Raw genomic sequence first — 16,204 nt, 5'->3', positions numbered from 1 at the left:
CATCATAAACAGCAATCAGCTGCAAAATTTAGAATATTCTATTTTATTCAAATTACATCATAAACAGCAATGAACTTAAAAAATATACAATAAATGATAATTTCTGGGCAACAATGCAAAGAAAATGATTACTGGGTAAAAAACATTAACAGTTCCTTCATCTAAACTGTCAAACTTTTCTGATTAAGCCAGTTTATTAGAGGCCATTAATGAATTCTGTCATAATTTCAGCTTTTTATAGCTTTACAGACTAAATTACTAACCTCATAGAGGCTACAGCCTATTGCAGTGAAAAAAAAGACAATTTTCTCCTTGGTGTTCCTAATATATTAGTTATTTCATAATTTATTTTTTTTAAAACTTTTCAATTTATTCTGTGATATTTTTATGAAGTGAAAAGGCGAAAAATATTAAAGTAATAAAAGATCAAAGAGGAATGGTGCGGAATTAATGACGTCACCAATAAAATTGACATATTTTTCTCTTCATTTCACTTTGTTAACAAGAAAACAAATAAAAACAAAATAAAATTAACAAAAATATAAAAATACTATTCAACAGCAAATATAAAATAATATTTAACAGCGAATTGTCGAATAAAATATCTTTCTTATAAAGTAAATTCGTCGGAAATTAAAGTGTCTATTTTATTTAAATGTATTTTTTTTACCTGAACTCGGGACTCCGGCAGGTTGATTTTCAGCGCCACCTCCTCCCGCATGAAGATGTCCGGGTAGCGGGTTTTAGCGAACAGCGCCTCCAGGACGTCCAGCTGGGAGCGGGTGAACGTGGTCCGCTCCCTCCGTTGCTTCCTGGGCGTCGCTGCGGGGAAGAAACAAACATGGCGGCCAACGGTCACAGGTGTGATCAACTTCCACTCCATTAATTAGCGCGTCCCTCCGCCAGGAGTTATTTTTCTCCTCTTATTGAGGGCAGCTACCTGGATACCCCACCGAGGGGTGCAGCAGGTCCATGGCCGCGCCGCTCAGCCCCAGGCCGTTCACCCCATAGGGGGGCTGTTTGAGGTAGGACATCATGCTACAGGCGGTCACTGCTCCACCCAGCTCAGGCCAGTGGTTCAGCTTCCCCCGATGCTGCAGCTTGGCGGAGCGGAGGAGCGGAGCGAGTCACTGCGGACAGAGAGGAGGAGCATGATGGCGGACACAGGATTAATGACAGAAAATTACATTGATCATTTTATAATATTTATACAACATTACGATTTAACTGATATTCCACTTGCAAAATAAAAAAAATACATATATAGGCTATATATATTCTCTTTTTTGTTATTTTCTGTTTAGGAAAAAAAAAATGCACAATTGCAAATTTATATATATATATATATATATATATATATATATATATATATATATATATATATAAAATTGCATTTTATCATAAGGCGGACTAAAGGCAGTCAGTAGGGAGTTTATGGATTTATAGAATAAAATAATCTGCTAACTAGCCTTTGAATGGCTTCTAAATCCGCACTGTTGCCGTTTAATTAATCATATTTAGTTACTTTAACACATTTGTTCTATGTCCTACCCTGCTAACATGAACCGATTGTATTAACTAAATATGATTTAGTAAATGCCTAAAACGGTTGCATTATTTTTTTCATTGTACAAAAAAAAAAGAAAAAAAAAAAGATTTACAAAAATATTCTTCTGTTTCAAATAATGAAAGGAAAGAAAAATTAACAGGATATCTGCATTTCTAGGATGTAAAGTTATTTTAATCTGCTCAGCCATAGCTGCATTTATCTCCATTTATAAAGCCGTCAATCCTTTATAATTACAGTAGAAATAATGCTATTTAAAGACATTTAATTTTAGAGCTGTTTTGCGTCTTTTTAATTAAGATAATTACCTCCAGGTAAAATAAAAAATAGCAGATGGTTCTGAGTCCATTAAGGTCGTTTTGTGTAATAAAAAAATAAAAACATAAGTTCAGTCCAACTCCAGCTTTTGTTTGGGTCATGGTGTGTTTGAACCTGCTTTATAGAACACAGTAAATGAAATCTAATTATACTTTAGAAGATTAATTTGAGATTTTTCTGTTGAAGGAAAAAAAAACTGGTGATTTTTTTAAAATCTAATTTCTGGTCTTTGCATTTTGTTTTTAATGTTGCAGCTTTAAAAAAAATTGCAACACACACTCCTCTGTCCTTAAACATAGAATTAATAAACTAAAACAAACCAGTTTAAATAAGTTTACGCATTTTAGTTTATGCATTCATGAAGATAGTTATTTGTTTTCATTTTTTAAATAGATTATTAACGAATCAACTATAAAATAATTTTACAGAAATATATTTAGGCCTTCATGTTTAGAAATTATTTGATTTTCACTCAGATGAATCCAAATAATAAAGTCTTGTTTTGTCCTGATCACCTCCCAGATGTTAACCAAATATCACGCAGGCCTGCAGAATGAAGTGAATGAAATGATTAGTGCCAGTGAGGCCCACAGTGAGCCAGCAAAGCAGCAGAGAACAGGAGAACATCTCGCTGCAAATGAACTCCATTAGAATTTAGATTAGACCTCCGGGGAGAGACGGAGCGCTTCACAAGGGCTCTTATCAGTGAAATAAATTAAGCAAAAATCAAAACACGCCTCTCCAATTATCTGCAGAGTGCTTCACGCGATTTAATGGACAATTGGGCTCAGTAAAAAAAAATAAAACCTCAAAAAGCAACGATTTGAAATATGAAAATTATCTGCGTTCTTGGAGGAAAGTTGATTTGATTGGAGCTGAAAGTCCTTCTCCGTGCGGGATTAATTGATATATCTGCGGGAAATTCTCACGCAGATGATCAGAGATGACAATTGAATTAGTTTCTGTCACTTTAACCGAGAAGAAACCAGAATAAAACGATTTCTGTGGTAAATTTAAGTATTAAAAGTGGCGGAAAAGAAAACTTTACCTCGTTTAACGCCTTTCTCTTCTCCCCCGGAGTCCTCGGACCCAAAGTGAAATTATCCAGCAGGAGGAAGTCTGCAGACTTGCTCAAAACCACAGAGTGAGCAAAGCCAGCGGCATCACGGATGGAAAAGGCGCAGACAGCTCAGCGCGTCCTCGCCGCGGTTCCGGGCGTTTTTTACGGCCGCGCGGTTCAAACTCATTTGCTTTTTCAGGGGGGCTCCTGGTCGTCTGTCAGGCTGTTAAAGGTGATTTCTAATGGAGACGGATGGAGATTGATCACCTTCTCTCCGCCCCGCGCCTCTATGAGCGGAGGATCACCTGCGGGATCCGCCTCCCGCAGCCAATCACAGAGCGCCGCTGGCTGTGACGGACAGCGCGGGTATCCAATAGGAGGAGGAGAACACCGCCCCTTTTTTCTGCCCCCTTCTCTCTCTGCACCTCCTCCTCTGACTGATCCCGGAGAAGATGGAGACCTTCAGAGGCCTGCAGAGAACAGGCCTGCGCTCTGCTGAGCCACAGGATGGATGGATGGATGGATGGATGGATGGATGGATGGATGGATGGATGCCATAGCTAAACACTTTAAAGGTTCTTTTATTTTATTTAAAATATTAACAGCTTCCAGTATTACGCTTCAGCTCATCTGCAAATGAGGATTTCTCTCTTAGAGATCACTTTGATCTCAGTTTTTCATCTTTTTTTTAAAAAGAAAGGAAAAAAGAAGGATAAAACCAAGAAGTTAAATTCATCTATTTTGATTTTTTTATTGATACCGCCCTCCCTCTTTTTTTTCTCCCCCCTCTTTTCTTTTTTTTCCCCCTCTCCACTCACACAGACAAATCTCATGAATATTAATGAGGTTTAATCCCCATTTAGAATTACATTTGAGGATGGTTGACGTAAAGTTTAATAGGGAAAGACCTCCAACTCGCTGCGGAGGGAAAAAAAAATTGAATGTTCATGTTTTTAAAGGCAGAAAAAAAAGGTTTAGTCCGATTTTTCTGACCTTCGAAGGTTAAAAATGTTTAATTCTGCGAATCTCTTAAATGCAATAAATTAAATAGAGCCAAATAAAAAGCAGGAACATAAATAACTTTAAATAAAAAGTGCGTTAAGGCCTGCGGTGATGCTTTATTTTCTTTCCCGCAGAGGATCAAATCAGATCAAAATCAGACATGAAAGAAGAAAGGGGAAAATGAAAGGTGATTTAAAAGAGGTCAAACCCTTTCCTGCACCTTTTTCTGCATTTTATGTCTGAAGTCCAAGCAGTCAGAGGGCCGCCAAACCCCCAAATACCAGGACCCCTCCTGTTCACAGCCACACAGGCTCCCTTAAATTATGCAAAAAGGCCATTCAACAAATATGGCCTTCTCTGCACAAAAGACACAGCTTATTCTGACATTTCTTGTTTTTTTTTTTCCTCTCCTTCCTTTTCTCGATGTGAGACCTCCAGATAAACCCCCCTGAACAAGTATCAAGTTATCAAGTTGCACCAAGCTTTTTGTAATAAGAGCATTTTGTCTAATCCCAAATTGCAGTTGAATTTTCTTAATGCTGAGCTGGTAAAGCCTGGGATTAGAGGAGAGGAGAGGAGGGGAGGAGGGGGGAGAAAAGTTTGCTCCCTTCAGCCGGGAGGATTGGAAGAAGCGCGGATCTGCAGGGATGTTGTCGGTATTAAAACGGTGAGGCATAAACCTGAGAGCGGTTTGTTGCAGGGAGAGCCGGAGCGGAGCTACGGAGGCCGAGCAGCACCTGCGAGGAAGGAAAGGAGGGAAGGAAGGAAGGGAAGGAAGCCAGGCTCCTAAAGACCTGGCGCTTTTTACACAGCGCGGAAAAGGAGAATGGATCCAGATGTTTTTCACTCTTTCTGTAGCACCTGGATTATTCATAAGATCCCTATAATCAATGAGTTAATCTGCAGAGGTAAGGCTGGATTATTCTACGCATTTTTTTCATTTTAAAATGGTAAAAATATTTTAGTAAAGATTTATTAAATCAGATTTTTGGTGCAGCTGCGTTTCAAAATTATCCAGGAGGGAAAGTTCAGTTCGGTGCATCTAATCTACAATTTATTGAGGAGAAAAATAATTTAAAGTTTATTAGTTTACCTCAGAGAGACGATAAATGAGGAGAAATTATTTTAAGATTAAGAGACACACGCAGGTAGACAGGAGAGCCTCCAGAGACGCGCCGCGCGTAAAGTGCGCGCAAAAAAGTGGGACTGAAGCAGAGAAATAAATTAGCGAATGAATGTGAAAGTCTCCGAGGAGAGACGGCTGCTGTCACAACCGATTCCAGCGCTTAAATGTCGGATGGAGGAGGATTAACCGCGCGCGCTCATCCCGGGGACACTTTCACAGCTCGGATTATTCCAGTTAAAAATGTAGATTTATTGAAAGTTTACTGGGTTTTTTTCCCCCGGCTCTGATCACACAACTCGGACAGAGGGAGAAAAAACGCTAAAAAAAATAAAATATACATTTATATTTTTTATTTCCTTTAGTTGAGAAAAAAATCCAAAACACAAATTTTAAATAAAAGCACTTAAGTGGTTTTATGTGGCCACTTATACCCATTAAAATGTGATTTTATTAACCATCTAAAATAAACAAACAGCACCGACATAAAAATAAAATTACATAAATGCAAGAAAAGACAGACACCTTGTTCTGAAGTATGAAATCATAAAGACTTTATTACTGGAGACTTGGGTTATGACTGGAATAAATAATCAGATAAATGTTCACAGGTTAAAGACATGTGGAGCTCTAAGAGAGGCAGGTGGAAGCACATTTCTCTCCTCTGATGAAGACAATAAATAGGAACCAAAAGTTGCAGAGCAAAACCGCACATGAGATGTGAAGACAAGCAGCTTATCATAGAACAAACCACAATAAATAATAAACAAATCTGTTGTTTTCAGGCTGAAGGTGATGAAAAGGATTTGGAAAGCAGAAAATGGATGGAAATATACAATATTTTTTTCCTTTACTATTTTCTTTTTGGTTTCAAGCAGAGACAATAAAAAAAGCACAATAGGAAAGATTTATGAACAGTAATGCAGCTCAGATATTTTACAGGTAATGCAACTAAAAGTCAAGTAGTAAAGAAGCTCCAAAAACAGATGTTCTTTTTAAAACCACGCTGTCTGCTCTGCACAAAAAGATATTTATATTACAGAACTGTACCTTTTCTTTAATGACCTCGAGTTAAAATAATAAAAAAAGATCTCAGCGGACTGAGTCGGTATAAAGTTGGTGCAAAGTTTCAGTCTCTGCTGTTTACTGGATCAAAAACCTCGGAAGGAAATGTCTAAAAGCTGCGATCAAATGAGAGTAAAAAGTGAGAATATTCATGGAGATACATTTCTTTTATTGGCTACATGTGTTGGTTTGTTGACGATCACTGAAGGACACATTTCTCCTCTTTCTTGGCCATCTTGCCTTTGTTCTGCTCCAGCGTCCGCTCCAGGTGCTCGTCCTCCGCCTCGGCCCTGCCGACCACAAACATCAAAACATCACAAGTCTGGAAGGGGCTTTATGGGACATGGAGAGAGAGGGAAGGTGGGGGGACACAGGTAACGCTGTTGTTGCCACGGCAGCCTCGTGCCAGGGGCCACGCTCTGACCTTTCACCCCTGCTGGCACCGTGGATCTGGAGGAGATCCCTGATCCTCCTCCTGCAGGCCGGCTCTGGAACGTCTGTGAAAAAAAGCCACTCTCTGTGGGACATTTCTGTCTGTGACTCACTCTTTTTCCTGGGCGTCCAGATCCCTGACCAGCGCGTCCCGTTTGTTGACCAGTATGACCAGTTCATCCAGCAGCAGCTGCTCTCGTCTCTTCTGGGCTTCAGTTTTCTGCCAGTCTGCAAACAAGAACAAAAAAAAAGAGGAACCTTGAGACTCTGACACCAGGATATTTGGAAAACTCTAAAAACTCTATAAATCAGCATCTTTAGTGTGACTTTAGGGCCATTTTCTAGCAGAACGGGTGTGTGTGCCGACAATTACATGCATGGATCACCTGTTCCCACAGGACCATGCTGCCACTGAAAACCTTTGATGTTATCACGCCACTTTATGATTAAACATCCGTTAAAATAAATGTTCTATGGAGAAACGCGTTTCCTCATCTGTTGTGTTAAATAAACAAACAAGCAGGGGAGCCTCTGTCTTTGCTCTCCAGGGTCTTTCCAGGAAGGGGCCCCACAGGGCCCAGGTGGGACCCTGATCCAAATCCCCTCAGCCTGCCTCTGAAGGAGGGGGGGCTGCCCACAGGAGAGCACCCACTCCCCCTGGGGCTCAAATATCCGCCTGGGGCTCCGGGCTCCACATTTAGCCCCCATGGGCGCAGCGCTCCTCCCTCCCCGTATCCCTCCGCCCCTAAAACATTGAAGTCATTCCAACCTTTCTGAGCGACAGACAGAAGGCTGCCTTCTCCTTTACAAAGAGCTCAGACTCTAATGGGAAGATCTGTTCGGCTGTTTCGCAGCTTAAGGAAGGCAGGGAAATCCCTCCTCTGTTTCACAGAGAGACGTCTGCAGACCAACCTCCCTCTGTTGACCTGATTTCTGCCCAAAATAAGAGTTTTATTAAAGATAAAGTTGGCTGGAGTTGCTTATCTCTTTGAAGTCAGCGTTACTGTCTTCCTGTCTTTTCACTTTTTGAGAAGAGAATTTGCTCTCAGGGCAGAAGTCGCCAAACTTTAGTTTAAAATATGTCCAGACTTGCTGCTTAACACTTTGAGTTACCCCCCCCCAAACGTAGTAGTTTAGACCAGAGAGAAACTGGGGCGATCAGTGAAACAGAGAAGCAGATGAGTCATCAGCTTTTAGATAATTGTGAGGCAGGAATTTGTGCAGCCGGATCCATCAGAACTGTCCCACAGCGTCCCTCTGTGACCCCGCCCACAGGAAGGAGAAATTCATTCCTACAACTTCCTGCAAAACCGCAGAAAGGTTTCCAAACCCTTCCTCCTCCTCCTTTGGAACAGCAGCGAGCCAAAAAGCCAAATCCTAGCTGATTCCTGAAAGGTGGTGGTGGAGGGGGGGTTGCTGCTGTCAATCACATGCCGCAGGGCCCCGCCCCCCTCATTAGGAAGGTAAACAATAAAAACAGTCGATGAGAGACGTGACCAGGCAACACCAGAGCGGGGCAGGCTGGGTAACCAGAGACGGAGGAACAAACAAAACACCCTGCAGCCGCTCAGCCCCCACTTAGGCTCCGCCCCCTCCATCAGAGAGAGAGTTGGAGGTAGAGGGAGGTTAAAGACTTAGGAGGTGTTCAGATGAGCCTCACCGTGCACGCCAGCGGTAACCATGTGAGCCTGAGCATAACACACAAGAATGCTCCGACTCAATCCGGTACACCCCTCCCTCCCTCCCTCCGCATTTATTCAAACCGCTCCAAAGCCGCGTCCCCTCAAAGCCGAGCGAGAGCGTCCGACATGCAGCTGCCTGCCTCGTCCTCCTCCTCGTACCGAATATGGAAACAAAGCGCTTAAGGCGTCTCCTGAGACTTTTACACCCGAGTAGGACTAAAATGTGAAGGTGTTCCCCATCGTTCCTTCTGCTTTATTCTGTTCTGCAAAAGGCCCCAAAAAAAGCAGCTGTGGGCTGCAGGCCAGGAGGAACCAGGGGCCAAAAAGCATCATCACAGGAAAAGAAAGAAAGGGGACAGGAAAAGGAAAACGTCAAAATGTTTGTGGATCGAATCCAGGTGGTTAAAAGGACACAAAAAATGCAATCAGACTTTTGAAATAATTAATTAAAATCACCAGTTCTGTTAGTTTGGAAGCTAACTTCTGTAAATTATGAAAAATAAGAGGAAACAGACAGAAAAAGTTCCAGAAATGGATTCTGGAGATCAACTTTAAGAATAAAATGACAATAATATGCATATGATCCAGGAGCTAACAGCTATCAGACATATTTAATATCGGATGTATTTATAGTCATTTTCCTCCAGAAAAATTTAAATTTTTTTTAGTCAAGATTTACTGAAAGATTAATGTTTCACAAAAATAAAATAAAAAATAAAAATCTCCCTTTTTATGACTGGATTCTGTACCAAAAAAAGTCTAAAAATGTAAATAAAAACGTTGGAAACCCTTTAGTTCTTGTAAAATAAATGTTTAGTTTCCATTTATGAAACAAACAGGAATATGAACAGATGATATGAAAACATTCAAAAGCTAAATGACGACTTCTGAGGCTCTAATGTTCAATTAATCTGAATCTTTTATTTTAAATCTTGGACCAAACTTTCTGTTACCACAGTTGGAGGTTTTTTTGCCGCTAATTAAAATATCACCTTCAATTGCAGACAAGAAATAAAGATTTTCTGATGTATAAATCTAAATCTGATTCTCCTCCAGCAGGAAACCAGAGAGAAGCTCAGATTAGGCCTGAACTGCTGACTTTGCTAAAAATAGACACCATTTCAAACAAAACTTCACATTTATTTAAAATCTAAAGGAAACAGTCATTATAGTGATAGTGATGTCATCTTTAACAAACATCTAAAACGACAAGCCTTCTTTAGTGAAGTCTGCAGCAACAGGTGAGGGAAGGGCGATGAAATCTGTAGGATCTCTATATCCAAAAGCGATGTGAAAACTCTGATGATCAACATTTTAGGAAACAGGCGTGAAGCTGAACAACACGCATCTGTTCCTTAAAATGTTTCATCCTGAGGCGGCAGGATGTCTGACGGGATCAGAGGTTAGAGCGTTACAGCCACTTCCTGGTTCCCCCATAGAGACATCTCTGGTCTCAGTGGCCTGGCAGCCCTGAAAGAGTCGGCGACATCATCAAAAGTCGCCCATGTGATAGGATTGCATGGTGCACCTAATCAATCAGGGTGTGAGGAGCGCCGCCCCGATGTGTTACAAAGCACAAATAGATTTACAAATGACCAGGTGTGTGTGTGTGTGTGTGTGTGTGTGGAAAGGGATAAGCTCCTGCATAGGATTACATATTGATTTTAAACATATAAAAAAGGCTTATCATATCAAACCGTAACAGGAAAAACTCAGGGACCCGGCTATGCATAAATCCCTTTTACACAGCGAGAGGCGGTCCACTTTAAAACACGGAGCGAGCCGGCACACCGTTCTGTGTCCGTCCAAACACTCGGTAAGCAGATAAAGAGGGCATAGTGGATCAATTTAGTGGCAGGGAGATGAGAGCGTGGCATACAGATGGCATTTCCCCGCCTGGCATCACACCAAGACGGTCCAGGAGGCGGTTCTTACTGAGCATGCTCAGAAAACCACATCAGAACAGCTTCCAGTCTGATGCTAAAGCGATAGAAATCATTTCATTCTCAGACACAAAAACATTAGAGTGGAGGGGTATAGGACCCAACAGTAGGTAGCAACAGGTTGGGGAGGGGAAGTAACCTCTGATCGCTTTCTAAATAAACATATTTATCATTCACTGAATCCTGTTCTGATTTCCTCCTTATATTTTTCCCCTGTACGCTCTGAGCCGTTCTGCAGGCTGAGCGCCACGGTTAGCGTGTGGCTGTAGTAGCATCCGGCGTGACTGAAAGGATGCGACAGATGGAGAGGTGTTTGACTGACTGCAGGCGGATATTTTTCTCAGCGGGGTGTGCTAGTGTCAGGGCAGGTGTATCACAGATGGGCTTTTCCTCTCACCTTCCTTCTCTCATCTCTGGCTGACTGTGTCATTGACTGGCCAACCAAATCAGCAATTACTCGCACTCCAGACCGCTGCTCAATAGACCTGCCCCAGCACCCAATAAAAGCGACACACCTGTGTGCTCCCACACACACTGAGAGGGGAAAACACGTGGATGGATAGATCCTCGCATGTCGCCGACTTTCCTGCCAGCAGCTCAGGACTATCTGCGGCTGCTGCAGAAAAGGAAGCGCTGCAGAATGTTAAGTGCCTCCCTTAGGGAGGGGAATCAGGCCGGCTGATAAGTTAGTCAGCTGCAAACCCAACAAGTCCGCAAGAAGGCGGCGAGGACGGCGGCGACACAACACACAGCGGTGGACCCATACAGACCTGCAGACATTCAAGGGAGGCACTTTTAAAAGAGTTACTTTAAAAGTTTTCTTTTAATTATATGAGCAAAAGAATAAAACCTTAACTGGGATTTGATAAAAACAAACAGCCTCTGCTGGTGAGGAGGAGGAGTTTAGAGCATTTTAAAGTCTCTAATTCTTTGACGAAGAGGAAATATTTTTAGAAATGTCAGATACCAGAGATGGGCTGTTTATAGAGAACGATAAACTGAAAGGTTGAAGTGGAACCAAGCGGACAGAATGAGTGAACCAGGAGAGGATGCAGCTCCCCCCACACGCTGCTTGGACCCCTTTCCTGCTAATTACAATTGATTCAATATGGAGCAGGTAGCTTATCAGGTGCCTGCTGAAATTACAATGGCTGTCCAAAGGCCGGGAGGAGCGGGAGGGTTTGTGGCGGCGCTGGTCAATGTCGAAAAGCAAAATCAATTAGCATTGATTGGCAAAAGGTTGCTTTTCCCACAGAGGATGCAGTCGAAGGGGATTAAACTTCCCTGGCCCTCCGACAACTTTGATGCGACACAATGGCTGCTTTTTCCTTCTGTTTGTGGTGTATTTAAACAGGCTTTCATTGCTAAAACTGCTGTTTTTATTATTGCACAGACTGCCTCTCAATGCAGCTGGGGCCGGATTTCAAATCAGGCCCCGGCTCGGCAGGCCTGGCTAGGAAACAGATAGCATTGATCAAGTATCACAGAGCGAAAAGCCTCGCATCTTAATCCTCATCAAGAAACAGAAGCGGAATTTAAATAGTTCTGCTTCAGGCCCTAAATGAAGGGGGATCAGGAGGCAGGATGGGAGGAAAATATGAGCTTGACCAAAAACAAAACCCAGACGTGTACTGGTTACCAGTACCAGCTATTACAGATCCTACAGGCTAAATGGGTTTGAATGGTAGAGGGGGCTGAAGGCAGTGAAGGCCCATACGTCCAGATACTCCTGAAAAATCAGAATGTTATCCCAAAAAAACATTTTTAATGTTAGTCTTTCCAGATAGAGGCTGTAATATTGATCAATTATATATATTAGTATATATATTTATGGAATGAATGATCATAAATTATATTTTAAAGGCACTTTTAGCCACTAGTGGCGCTAAACCTGTGATTAGCCTCTAAAAACTGTTTATTTCTGGACACAATGCCTCAAATCTTATTGATGATATTGAAGGAGGAGTCGATGGCCGTCTGCTGTTCCATCAGATATCTTCTCTCTGGTTCTGTCGCCTTCTGACCCAGACTGAGACCATTCAGCCTCTCAGGATTTTTCTTTGTTTAAATGTCAGGATTTATTTCCTGGTCAGGGTGGGCTTTGGCTCAATACTCAAATTTCTGGACACATCGTTCCTTTAAATTTAAACTCGCAATATATTTACCTCTACGTTTAAAGTATATATTACATTTTCTCTTCCTGAAATGAACAAATTCAGAAAACTTCTTTATGATCTTCTATTTGTTTTAGATCTGAGAACCCAGAAATGCATTAAAGAGGTTCTTTTGTATCCTAAAAACTTCTAAGTTCTATATATTGGCTTATAGTTTAACACTTCGCCGCCGAGCCCCCACCTGTTGCTGAGCATTTTTGTAAGAAGGCTGAAAAAAGCAGTGTTTTTATTAAGTTTCTACCTTAGTAAAGGATTAGATTAATAAAGCAGCTAATAATAAATATAATAAACTATATATTAATCAATAATAAGAAGGAATTGATTGGTTTTAAACATAGGGTCAAAGGTCAAATCCCTGAACTGAAACAGGAAGTTGTCTTACCCTCGATGGCCAGCATGGCTCTCAGCTCTCTGTTGAGCAGCTCAAACCGTCTCTCCAGATCGTGCTCTTTCTCCCTGCAGCAAGTTGGAGGAACAACACACAAACACACAAAGTTCATCAATATGTTAATGACTAAATCATTAAGTACTTAAAGAAACCTGCAATAAACATCGATTCAGCCACTCGGCCGAACCTTCTCCTGCTTCACATTAATCTACTGCGCATAACTGATACTCGTGCAGCCCTGGGTCAAAGAGTGTTTGTGACAAAGAAAGCAGGAATTAAATTGGGGGGGGGAGTGTGGTGACAGGTAGGTTGTTTTAGCTGTACGCAGGCTTGATGTGTGTCTATGCAGCTCAAATTGAATTCCTTCCTCTTTCAGCCATATTAAAAAATGAGCTAATTCGGCTCCTAATAGAATTTGTCCTTCACAGGCGCCTTTTCTCCTCGGCCCCATAAAGAGAGAACAGAAAGGGCTAATAATCAGCCCTTCTGTCAATTGGCCACTTTAAAAGCCTCGCCTTTCCCACGATATAATGTGATTATGAATACTTCAATCTCCCAGCCACTCGCTCGCTTTGAAATTCTGCAAATGAAGAAAAAGCCTGAGTGTGTGTGTGTGTGTGTCTCCACCTGTCGCAGCTGACCACATACAAAGAGACTAGAGATAGAGTGGCGATTGCCACATTTCTATTGATTTCATATCCTTTCCACATGTAAATCAATGAGCCCATAGACAGAGGGGCTGAATGGAGTGCTCTCCTGTGGCGTGATACAGAGGAGATGCTTTTTTTCCTGTTTTTACTGTATACAGACAAATATGAAAAGTAAATAATAGGAAAAGGTGAACATACAGCAGAGAGAGCTGGTTCTGTCTCCTAATGAGGGCGTTCTTCTTGTTGACCAGCATGAACCACTCCTGCATCATGGCCTCTTCCTCCTCCTTGTTGTTGCCTAAAAAGAAGAAAAAAAACATTCACACAACTTTTCACCACGCCACACTGGCTTCAGTAGGGACGGGATTATCTCAGCGATTAGCATCCATTGCCTTTAAAGAGTGATATCCGTCTCTTGGACCGAGCCGTCGGGTGGAACCCCTCTGCACGCCTCCAACGCATGGCTAATGTAAGCTTCGCCCATGCCTGGGGGCTAAAGCTCCATGCCCTAACTTACTTACAGGCTGCAATGGGATGCTAACAGCGGACACAGATGCAGCACATCGAATGGGGACCCTGAAGTGTCAGAATCGGTCTCATTCTTGTCCGACAGGATCTTAGAAACGCTGTATGATCCAACGAAAAACACTCCGAAAGATCTAACAGGATTAGCAGGTTTTATCCCTCAGAAAAGTCGGTTATTTTTCTTTCTTTAACTATTGTGTTTATCTTGTCACATCTCTCAGTCAGTTGATGTAAAATTGGCAGCAGAGGTTTGTGGTACTGAGATCAGTCAAGAAAGTAAATGATAGGACTGTTTTACAGCATTTTGCTGTTCTGTTTTTTTTTTCACCACAGAACAGATCTGTGTGCTATAGTTCAAACTAGAGATGCACAATTAGAAGTTTCCTGGTCTATACAGAAAATGTTAGTTTTAAAACTGTAAAAGTGCAGAAAGCCTGAGTTCCTTTAAATCAAGACTAAAAACACATTTGTTTAGGATTGCCTTCGACTGTTCTAGTTAAACAGTTCAACTAAAACATTAGTTCAACTTTATTTTCTTTAGTCCAACTGTTTTTAATTTTCTTTTTTGTTTCTGCATTTTTTTATTTATTTTTTCCTACTTGCGTTTATTTTGTTTCTTTATCCTATATTTTTATAATGTAAAGCACTTTGCATTGTCTTTGTACTGAATTGTGCCATACAAATAAATTTGCCTTGCCTTTTAACGTCTTATTAAACAAGAAATCACACCTGAAAACGCAATCTATTCAGATTCATTCATTCATTCGTTCATTCATTCATTCATTCATTCATTCATTCATTCGTTTATTAGGGGCTGCAACCCTTACCTACCATATTGACATATTATTTTGCTTGTTGATTAGACTGTTGATTATTTTTTTGATTACTGAATTTATAGCCTATAGCAAAAACTGCCTTAAAGAGGCTTTATACTGGATTTAAACCAGATGTTTTCCACTTAATGAGTTTGGATAGAACATATACAATATTATTTTATTTTATCTAAAATGCTGTTCAGAATAACTACTATTCTGAGTGGACTGCTCATTCAGTTTATGTCCTGTGTTAGTCTGTACGGCTTGGTTGCAGGGACTGTCTCTCAGATCAGCTTCTCTGATGGGCTCAAAAGTTCAGTTTTTCAGGGTTAATACAGAAATGAGTAACTCTAATTTAATGCTCTTCTAATACTCTTAGGAAAATGTAGTCATGACTCTCATATATACAGGGCAAAATCCTTGGTCATCTTTACCATCAACAGGCTGCAGCCATGTCCCGAATTCCTCGTTTTAGCATTTTCCCCATTCTCTTGGCTTTTTCTCCACCTCGAGCTTCTTTTCTGAACAAACGGCTTTATGATCGGCAGTTCCGCGCAAATATATTGCGATACATCTGACGAAATCGTTTTTATAAACGTTTTTCTTTTTTTACTTTTAATTAGTGTTGCACCGATACCGATACCAGTATCGGACAGGGCCCCGATACTGCCCTAAAATGGTGGTATCGGTATCGGCGAGTACCAACAAATAGGGCACCGATACCATTTTGAGAGCCCTAAGTTTATTCAACTATTGTCACCCACTTCTGGTAGGCAATAAAAAGTTCTACTGGATTCACTTTGTATTAGATTTTTTCCTGCTTCACAAAGGTAGGCAGCAGCTTGACAAAGCCATGATAGCAAGTATTTTACATTATTATGGTATCGGCCGATACTGCACAGCCAGGTATCGGGTATCGGTATCGGTGCCAAAAAAATGGCATCGGCCCAACACTACTTTTAATGCCAATTAAGGCCTTAATTAAAAAATTATAATTTTATGACTTTTAATGATTTGTAGTGACCCATGGAAACCCTGTTTTTTCCCACCTCTGCATTTGTTGCTTTGGATGTGCTCAAAACCTAAAGGCTCAGAACACGCTGCAAGACGTCTCCACTTCTCTTCATGTGTGTCCACTATAGACTGAATGTAAACCAGACACTACAAACACTAAAAACACAGTTTGCTCTGAACCCATCATTAGTTTTAATGCATTATACTGATGATTTTCAACATTGGCCGACTTCAGTTAACTCTCGAATCTCTGGTTCAAACAAATTCTGAATAAACTACACTAATCATGGATCAAATCCTATTATCAAGGAATAACAGTTCTAAAAGCCATGACTTAAAAATATACCTGAAATGTTCAGCCATGTTCACATCACTTTGAAAAACATCAGTCCTGATGCAACAGCTAAATGCTAAATATACCTGAAATGTTCAGCCTTGTCATCTGT

General features: G+C 41.1%; 2 protein-coding genes across 6 annotated transcripts in view; both read right to left on the bottom strand.

Moving 5' to 3' along the window:
• LOC107094027 (homeobox protein OTX1 B) overlaps window positions 1-3,212 on the bottom strand; it is a 6,405-nt gene extending 3,193 nt beyond the window's left edge. The window contains exons 1-3 of the mRNA XM_015389420.1: window positions 2,934-3,212; window positions 941-1,130; window positions 671-822 (exon numbers count right to left, since the gene is read on the bottom strand). Of these exons, the coding sequence (XP_015244906.1) occupies window positions 671-822; window positions 941-1,037 (249 nt within the window). The 5' untranslated portion in view covers window positions 1,038-1,130; window positions 2,934-3,212. The remainder of the gene's footprint in view (window positions 1-670; window positions 823-940; window positions 1,131-2,933) is intronic.
• Window positions 3,213-5,518: 2,306 nt separating this feature from the next.
• The window catches only part of ehbp1 (EH domain binding protein 1), a 183,162-nt gene continuing 172,476 nt past the window's right edge, over window positions 5,519-16,204 (bottom strand). For 3 of the 5 annotated variants that reach the window (XM_015389429.1, XM_015389431.1, XM_015389430.1), the window contains 4 exons: window positions 13,603-13,702; window positions 12,749-12,822; window positions 6,681-6,795; window positions 6,335-6,425 (listed from right to left, as the gene is read on the bottom strand). In XM_015389429.1, coding sequence (XP_015244915.1) covers window positions 6,335-6,425; window positions 6,681-6,795; window positions 12,749-12,822; window positions 13,603-13,702 — 380 coding nt within the window. Of the gene's footprint in view, window positions 6,426-6,680; window positions 6,796-12,748; window positions 12,823-13,602; window positions 13,703-16,204 lie in introns of all 5 variants that reach the window. The other 2 variants (XM_015389428.1, XM_015389433.1) reach the window with 2 other exon arrangements.

This window comes from Cyprinodon variegatus, unplaced genomic scaffold (assembly GCF_000732505.1).
Source record: "Cyprinodon variegatus isolate N-32 unplaced genomic scaffold, C_variegatus-1.0 Scaffold458, whole genome shotgun sequence".
In the NCBI taxonomy this organism is placed as follows: domain Eukaryota; kingdom Metazoa; phylum Chordata; class Actinopteri; order Cyprinodontiformes; family Cyprinodontidae; genus Cyprinodon; species Cyprinodon variegatus.
The sequence above is the reverse complement of the archived record's forward strand: the minus strand, read 5'-3'. Positions and strand labels throughout refer to the sequence as shown.